Raw genomic sequence first — 9,454 nt, 5'->3', positions numbered from 1 at the left:
CCTTTCAAACCAACATAATTTTACTGTGAAAGCAGCTTTTTAATAAATGGTATAAGAAATACAGCAAGGCACACATTTTTTTTAAAAACTTTTTTCTCATTACCACCTCAAGAAGCATAAAAAAACCAAAATGTTGTACTTAATTCAGTAGAATGTCAACAGTTCTTCATATACAACACCATGTAGTTGTTTCTTGAAGTGTTGCATAGATTATATATTAAAATTAAATAAATAAAATGCCATTTATTTTAATTGCTTAATTTTTAAATGTATTGAATCAGGAGGGCTAATGACTTCTTTTTGCTGCAATCCAACAAAATTGTCACTTTAAAAGTAAAATAGTTTCAATAAACTTATGCATTATACACATAAATATTAAATTTGATACATAAAATAGAAGAGCACTGACAGATACAGTTCTGAAAAGATGAACCAGTGATGAATTCTGTGGAACTTCAAAACTTTAAAGAACAGAACCAGTGATAAGTAGTACAGGAGCATCCAGTCTAGGAAGGGGAGGTCATTAGAGGTAGCTTGGGAGAGAAATCCATATGAAAGCAAATGGCCTTGCTACAATACAAAATGATCACTGAAATAGGACTAGCATATGCAGCCTGATCACAAAGCCAACATGAACAAATCACATTTGGAAAGAAAATTTATCCTGGGAGTCAGTGTAATGAAAGGCAGTGATACAATGGAATTGGAGGTCATCCCAGGGTTTACAGGATGAACCTGCACCTGAATTGCAGCCAAGTTTCTAAAAGGAAACAAAAAAAGTAATAGTAGGTTACAGAAAATGAAGTTTTATTTGCAAAACATAGCTTTCCAGAACAACCATAGATAGTCATTAAATGGTCCCATGCCAGAGCCTTTAATGCAGAAGCATACAGTAGGCAAACAATTACTTTTAACAGTCTGAGGTACAAGTTCGTGTAAAAATTGTACTGATGTAGAAAACTCATTGATTTTTGTAAAGACTTTGTTTCTAAAGAAACAAGGGAAGTAATCAAATCTGACCTTTTCCCTGCATCCTTTTCTCGTCCTTACCTGTGAACTTACCTTCAGTGCGCTCAAAAGTGCACTGATCAATGAAAACATAGGAATTTTCAAAAGTCAAGCAACAAAAATATCTACCCATTACTTATTTTAGTATTCAGGTAAACATGTTGAATGAGATCTCAATGGAAAGGATTGTCTCAGAAGTGGTCCATGAATAGAACTGTCAGTGTCATCACCGTATTTTTAAATTGAAAGTAGCTATTTAGACACTTCAAGTACCAGTAATGAGTTAATTTTTCATACTATAGAATTATCGAGCTCAGAGTTTAGGGTTAAACTATTCATCAAAGAGCACAGGCTTATGATGAGGATTATGAAGAAATAACTGTCAGAATACAGCTCAAAGATTAGTGCAAAGTACATCTCATAGGCATTTCCTAGAACAGATACGCATTATATGCCTTCGAAATTAAGCAGGAATATCTGAATCTATCCAGTTACCTTCTCCTTTGATCTTATTTTCTGTAACTGACCTCCTCCGCATTTATAGAAGAAATATACTTACATGAAAATAGTGAAAAGCTCAATAGTTTGTTTAGAAATTAGTGAAGAACTTATCTGAATAAAAGGGAAGATTGTATCAAAAGGTTTCTACAACTCTGGCATGAGTTTCTTATATCTATAGTAAGAAAAGTCTCACAGATGGATTATGTCAGGTTTTTCAAAAATTATGTTATTCACAGACAATACAAGATTATCTGTTTATTCTATTTAATTTTTTCATGATCAGGTACTGTAAGGAGCTAAAAAGTCAGAGTGTTTTAAGCTCTATAAAAAAACATTATAGTATCTACCTCCCTATAAAAACCTCTAGAAAAAAAAGGGTAAGCAAAGATTTAGATTATTCTTGTAGTTCCAGTCTTTAAAAATAAATTATTTCATATTACTTATTGTGTAAACCTGTATATTATTTTTCTCCTGTAATGAATAATTAACAGTCCTTTCCATTTATGTATCATCTTTTATCTGTGGATCTCAAAACATTTTTCAGTGAATAAATCATGCTTCACAGGTCCCATTGATCATTATTCTCATTATTTTGTTGCTAAAGAAACTGAGGCAAGTAAAGAATAAGTCATACAAAAAAATCTATTGCTGAGCAGGAAGTAACAGTCAGGCCTTCTGAGTACCAGCCCTGGGTTTCTCCTGGCTACAGTAAGTGGCAGGATATTCTGGGTAACATTGCAGCACTGCCCTATAAAACCGATTTAGTTTTTGTAAGCCCAAGGAAGGAAAGCTTTTGTGACTGACTTGTAAGAACTAACAGATTGCACACAGATTTCTAATGTATTCTCTAGAAAAGACTTTGGGCTTATCACATAAACCTCCTTAACATATCAAACTCTACGCATATTGAATATGTAACTAAAAATTCCCATCCCATTGGTGAGTCATGGGTCACAGTGACAGTAGAAGATCGCATGATCTTATGAACGGAAAGACAGCTCTTTGAGCTGTCCCCTACTTGAGAAATAAAATCAGCATAGCTTTATGAGCATCTCTGTTGAAGAACTCCGTGTTGGCTCATATAAGAAACTGGTCAGTGCTGACAGAGATATTTTTAAGCCTGCCTATAGAATTTTATTATTTTCCCATAATGGTAATTTTTCTGTAGCACACTGCTAAATAACTGGATTGCAACATTTGGCAAAAATATTTTCTTCACCATTACTTTTATTCCTTTGTACAGAAAAGGTAAATACCAAATCAGTATAAAATCAAACTACATTTGAAACGATGTCTTTTTCAGCTTTGAATTCTCAGTATGTTTTTAAGGTACACAGATACTATAGATTATTTTTCTCTAAGTATTGCAGCTCCACATGGAATTACACATTTAAATGAGCTTACAGCACAGGTGCTACAGGAAAAATAATGGTGTTTGCCATTTATCTTTCAAATTAAATAATGTGTTTTTAAATAGTAACTTTTTTCATAATACACTTATGGGAACAACATTTATCTGTCACATTTTAAAAGATGTATTAGTAATAAATGTAAATTACCTTTGGAAAATCAGTAATTAGCCTCATCAAAAAATAAACAATCTGCCACCAAAAAGATAATCTTTAGCATAGTTAAGTATAATAACTGTTATTTGAATAAGTTAACAAATTAGGATAGATTGCTTCTGTAATTCATTCCCCATAGCATGAGAGATGAAGTTAAAGCACCAAGATTGTGAATGGGGGAAGGGAGCTCAGACTTCAGTGAAACCAAATCTAGCAGCTTATTTTTTCTTTTTTTTTTAATGTGCCAAACTATATGTATCCTAGGGCTTTACTACTGGGAATAATACAGTACATAATTCCAATGGAAGCAATGCTATATCTATCAGTTAAGAACCAGTATATCTTCCTAAATGCAAAAAATGAGATGTAGTGTGAAGGCCTTTGTTACCTTAGAAATATTTGTCAACGCCTTGGCATAAAAATAAAACTATAACATGACCCTATCAAGTTGTTGCATGCAGACTCTGGATTACTTTTTATTGCATTGTGGGGCATTTATTAGTATGTCCATCCTCTATGTTCAATCTTAGTCCATACTCCTTTTTAACTGCATATCATCATATTCCAGTCTTATGAAAAGCACAGCTGTCTACCAGGCAAGTAACTAAGAAGTTCTGAGGAGTGATGGAAAGTTTATCCAGTGTTTTGAGATCCTCAGAGGAAAAGTACTAATGAATTGAAAAGACATGTTATTATCTTAATCAGTAAAAGAGTAGGAACAAGAATAAAATCGCACTCACTATAATAAGTATTCTTCCTAAAATTAATATTATAAAAATGGGTGGAAAAAATAAGAAAACTAATAAAACAGTGATTTAAGAAAAGCTTATGTTTACATAATTATCACTTATCAACCTCAGACTTTTGTAATCATCTCAATTTCCAAGTAGAAGCTTCCATATACACATAATCCTTTTAACGTAATTCTAGAATATATATAGTACTATCTATGAGTTTTGTAATTCCCAGTTGATTTCCATTGCTTCTCCAGTTGTTGGGATTTGTCCAAGTATTAACCTAATTGGCAAGCAACAGATCATGATAGCCCATTTCAAAGCCATTCAAGAAATATCCTCTTTGCTATGATGGCTCTGAGATAATGCATTATTGAAATAGGTATGTGTCAAGAGAGACTGTAGACTATTGCTGTCATAACCTAAAGACTTTGCTAGACATGTTTATACATATGTGAATGTGTGAACACTGGGTAAACCACCAATATGTGCAAAAGAAAAGCCCAAAGCATAGTAATATAATAGAGCAGAACAAGGAAATGCAGAAGTTGGATAATGTAATAGCAGCAAAGCCATCTATTTGTTATAAATAGATCCTCTGCTACAGCTATATAGTTTGCAATAGGAGAGTAACAGTAGTTTTCTTGGGCAGTGATGAATAACAGCCTTCTCTCCTAGCAACATCACAGAATCATAGAATAACTTAGGTTGGAAGGAAAGTTGAACATCATCTGGTCCAACCTCCTGCTCAAAGAAAGGGTAATTTCAAAGATAGATCAGATTATTCAGGGCCACGTCCACTTGAGTTTTAAAAATCTCCAAGGATTGAAATTCCAGAATTTCCCCAGGAAATCCTGGTGCTGTGCTTAGCCTTGTGCCTTACTGGAAATCCCCTTGCTACAGCTTCTGGCAAGCAACGGCATTTGGAATTGGAGTGGCATTTGGAATAGCTATGCTGACTGGTCTACCGGAGGAGAGTTTCCAAAGACTAATGGTATTCTCATACAGCTATGCTGGCTTTTGTGTCATCAACCAACCAATGAGACTCAAAGCAGCAGTGCTATACTCTAGGAGCTGATCCAGAAGTTGCTTTGGAGATCTTTCATTGTTAAATGTGCAGATATTGTTAGTCACTTATGTGAGGTCATAAACTCCACATATGAACCACTTTCAAACTTTGGAAGAGATCAGAGCCACTTTTTCATCTAGGTTCCACCATCTTACTCATGTTTCAAAATGCTTACCACAAAATAGAACCGAAACTTCCAATGCTGCTATGTGTCTATAAGTTTCCATCTGCTTTGGTATTCGGGTTTTTATTCTACATTAACCTCACATTATACTTCTGAAAGATGTTCAAAAGATTTTTTTATTTCAGTAACCTCAACTTTTGGCCTAACAATGTGTTGCAATAATTGTGTTCTTAATAATGGCTTCCTGAACTTAAATCATGGTAGAGTGACATCAAGAGATGACTTATTATTGGTCTACTTATTCTCCAGTCTGCTTAGCCATTCTTCATGGCTTGTCTAGAAATATTGTTGAACTCCAACTCACTAATCACCCAAAATTCTTGTAAAACTGGAAGTTCAGCTTTATCAAGTGCTTTTGAATACCTCATGAGGCCAGCTGACTGTGGAGAAAGGGATCAATGAGTAGAGCTGGTTTCTGGTTCCATAGCTCAGTTGAGGAGGGAATAGAAGGTTGACACACAAATACTACTTTTGAAGAATTCCCAAGTTCTGCAAGATAGCAGATTTGTCCCAGAAGAGAGCAGTTCCAGTCAGTGCAAAGCCAAAGGGCAAGAAGCAGTTAGTACTCACTGCGTATGTTGATCAGTGGCACGAAAATTTGGATTATAGTGTAATCAAAACAAATCATATAGCACTATCATAAAACAGAAGCCCTGAATGGTGATTCATCTCCTTTCATTGTACGAAAATGTTTAAAAAAAAGACAAAAAAAAAGTAAGAAAAAATGAATGTGCAACTTGTAGAGTACATACCTGTTTTTAGAATAATGTACGTGCCTGGAGAGGGTTACATTCTATCTGTGCATATTTATATGTCTTTCCTTATGAAGATTCAGGAGATTTTCTTCACAAGTAAGAGTTTTACTGTTCTGATGCAAAACATCTTTTTTCTGTGAATGGCAAGGCTTTAACTGAAACTCCATAGCTGAAGCCTCTTCAGAAGCAGCAACACATCCTTTGGGCTCTTCAGTTCCAGGTGATTTTCCTGTACTGCTCTTTTCAGTGCTAAGCTCTGGAAAATTATTTTCCAAACTTTTAGTGTGCCCATCTGAAATCAGCAAATCATGATTAGCATTTTTCAAATTGTTTGATGCACTTTGTTTGTTAGGATTGAGCACATTTATATCCTTGTAATCATCACACAAGAAAGACAGATCCCTACCTTCAGATGAAGTTTTAACTTCTAATGGCTCTAGAGTCACTTCCCCTATCGACTCTGCAGACCTTTCAGAAATAGTGTTAGAGATAGGTTGCTGCTGCTTCTCAACTCGTGCTTCAGGAGTACCATTGGAAATGGATTGCTGCTGCTCAACCCGTTCTTCCTCAGGACAGGCTTCAAAAAAGCACTCAATATTTTCTCTCTCATCTGCGAAGTCCAGTGGCACCGGAGTGCTGCTCTTTTCCTCTATGTATTTGATTACCTCTCCACAGTCACTATCATGAGAAGAAAGTGAAAGATAAGAATAGAAGTCCCCTTTTCTTAGCTGAATGGGTCTGTGAGAGTGTTCTAACACTTTTTCCTTGATCTGTGCTAGTGAAGCTGGAGCAGATGACTCACATTCAGGCTGTGACTTACTTTTCAAAGCTGTTGATGCCATGTCTATTATCTCCCTCACAAAATTGTGTACTGAGCCATCTTCCATGTTTCTTTTATCAAAAGCAGCAGATTCACAGCTACAGCATGAGTCAGGTCCATTGGCTGAGTTGTCACATTCTGCTTCACTGGATTTCAAGCCTGTACAGCAATCAGTAGATTTTTCAGTAATGCTTTTTCGACGTTGTTGACCATTAGGTAAGGATGTTTGTAAAGCTGTATCTTGGATGCCTACACAATTTATTTCTGAGAAAGATTCAAGACAAGGCTTTTTAGCAGGAGAGGAAGTAACAGAGTGATGATCAGGCTGAAGATGACTTTGACATTCTTTTTCAGGATTTCTGGATCCATCTGACAACAGAACAGTCTCTTTGCCATCCATATGTGAATCATCTGAACTGTCTGTAAATGCTTCACAAAGACAACATTCATTTTCAGCTTCTCTGACATCAAGTGATGCATGAGTTTTGGGAGTTGCCGATGTTCTAACAAGACTTTCCTTTTGACTGTCAAGAACACTTTCAACATTGCCATTCTCCATATCATCCACAAGCTGATCCTTCACAACCTGAGAGATATCTTTCATCAGGTGACTCTTTGTCCCTCTTTCACGATCACGTGGTCCATTCTTACTATTACTATTGCCATTATTTTCTGATATTTTCTGTACTGAACCATTCAATAGTGTTTCAATGCTTAATGTATCTGTGGCTTTTGATGTCTCATTACAAACTTTACTGCGCTGAATTTCATCACTGACATTGCTTTTTCTCTTTTCCCTTGTCAAAGAAAATTTTGGTCTAATCCAAGTTTGAAGTTCATTTTTTATATAATCAAGTCCTGAAATTAAATTGCATTCTTCATAAATATCCTCATCAGTTGCTATACTGGAGTCATCGTCTTCATCTTTGATACCTAGCTCTTCCTCAGTTAAGGTAAGGGTGGAACTTGAAAGCAAATCACTGTCATCTTCATCATCTGTACAAGCAGATGTGCAGGAGACATTAACAATCATGCTGACATTGACATCGCTCTCATCAGCTACAGATCTATTAAGATGTTTTCTAAATGATGCATTTGAATCTGGTATTTTATTTCTGTGCAGTACAATGTCTTCAGAGCATAGAGAAAGATCCTCACTGCTGCTGAGTTCAGTGAGTGAAGCTGCTGAGTCTTCGTTGATTGAGGATGCAATATCTAGAGACATCTGTCCAGTAAAAGACATTTTTTGAGAGCTACTTTGGAGTGTTATGTCAGAGATGCTGCGCTTTATCTTTTGATCTAAAGGACTCTGGATATTTTCTAAGCGATTCAAAAGATCCAATGTCCTTTTGCTGAGCTCTCCAACAGAGTCACTGCTTGCACTTATGTCCCCTGAGCCATGATGACTAAAAAGATCTTCATTGCTTTTGTAGGAAGTCAGCCAGCTCTCCAAAGAGGTGCTTCGCTGAAGACCGTCTCCACTTTTAAAAATACCTGAGCTGAACAAATCACCTACTACAGACAGAGATTCTAATGAAGAACTATGAGATAAAGTTGCAACCTGTCTTGTATTCTCTGTAACAGTTAATTTTCTTACAGTTTCTGCAGATCTACAGGAACTGGGATCTGATTCTCCAGGGGCGCTTGCCAGAGTATGGTCATGAATAAATCCATCTGGTTGTGACTCTCCAGGCTTATGTTCAGATTTACCAGGTATTTTATCAAAACAAAAGCCATGAAGAAAACTGCCCTCTGTATGTGTTTTTTCAATTTGTGATTGTTTCATTATTTCTGGTAATTTGAATTTGGAGCCTTGAAGATATGAGTAATCATAAAATGTAAACACATCATGTTTTCCTTGCAGTTCTTTTAGACAAACAGGGTTACACGTGGTAATGCTGTCCAAATCCTCATAATTTTCACTTCCACAACATGCAGAAGGTGCCAACTGGAAATCATCTGAGAGACTAGCATGATCTTCTTCATCTTGCTTTATTTTTTGTTTTATTACATCAACTATATCATCCACCTGAGCTTCTGCATGCCCAATTTCAGGATTACTCTGAGTGCTTTCAATATCATTTAACAAAAAAATTTCTGAATTATTTGTAGTTTCTGTATCACATTCACTCACTATCCCACTCTCACTCTCAGAATGCCTGCTTATGTTTCCACTGTGATACATATAGCTATATGGTTTTGCCAATGTGGTCCCCCCTATTAGGTCTGGCAGTGATTTAGTTGATGAAAATGATGAGTCTTTACTAAGACTTTTGTTTAAAATGTTAGACTGTGTTACACTGGAGACTTTGGATGTTTTTTTCAAAAAAGGCATGTGTTTTTTTTCTGATAATTCAATATTATGAAGACTATAGACCTGATAGATATGAGGATTTGGAGGGGAAGTGATGCTGGGACAATAAAAAGGACTTCCATGATCACTGATACTTTCGTCTTCATTCACATCGTTATTACCACATTCTCCTGAAGCAGGTTTCTGGCTTGGATCATCCTTCTTGAGTTCCTGATCGGGATCACTTAAGTCTTCATGAATACTGATCAGCTTATTACTTATGTCGGTTTCATCCCATTCTAGCGCATCTTCACTTGGACCATTTAGATCCATCAAACTGGGATCAATAACGTTCAGAGGCTCCTGTAAAAAAAAAGTCAAAGATTAAAAATATTTACAGCTCTGCTTTAAATGGGCTTCCACTGAAATAATATAAATAAATCAATAGGAGTAAAATGCATTTTTGAAACAATGACCACTAATAGGCTTTTAATTTTGTTATGTTTTGTGTACCATTAAAATGAT

General features: G+C 35.7%; 1 protein-coding gene across 1 annotated transcript in view; it reads right to left on the bottom strand.

Moving 5' to 3' along the window:
* Positions 1–241: 241 nt before the first annotated feature.
* Positions 242–9,454, bottom strand: part of LOC104547409 (A-kinase anchor protein 6-like) — a gene marked incomplete at its 5' end in the record, with an annotated part of 30,148 nt that continues 20,935 nt past the window's right edge. Inside the window, 3 exons of the mRNA XM_010193076.1 lie at positions 242–760; positions 5,814–6,108; positions 6,223–9,292. Of these exons, the coding sequence (XP_010191378.1) occupies positions 5,855–6,108; positions 6,223–9,292 (3,324 nt within the window). The remainder of the gene's footprint in view (positions 761–5,813; positions 6,109–6,222; positions 9,293–9,454) is intronic.

The sequence above is a fragment of the Mesitornis unicolor genome, unplaced genomic scaffold (assembly GCF_000695765.1).
Source record: "Mesitornis unicolor isolate BGI_N332 unplaced genomic scaffold, ASM69576v1 scaffold33189, whole genome shotgun sequence".
Classification (NCBI taxonomy): Eukaryota; Metazoa; Chordata; class Aves; order Mesitornithiformes; family Mesitornithidae; genus Mesitornis; species Mesitornis unicolor.
The sequence above is the reverse complement of the archived record's forward strand: the minus strand, read 5'-3'. Positions and strand labels throughout refer to the sequence as shown.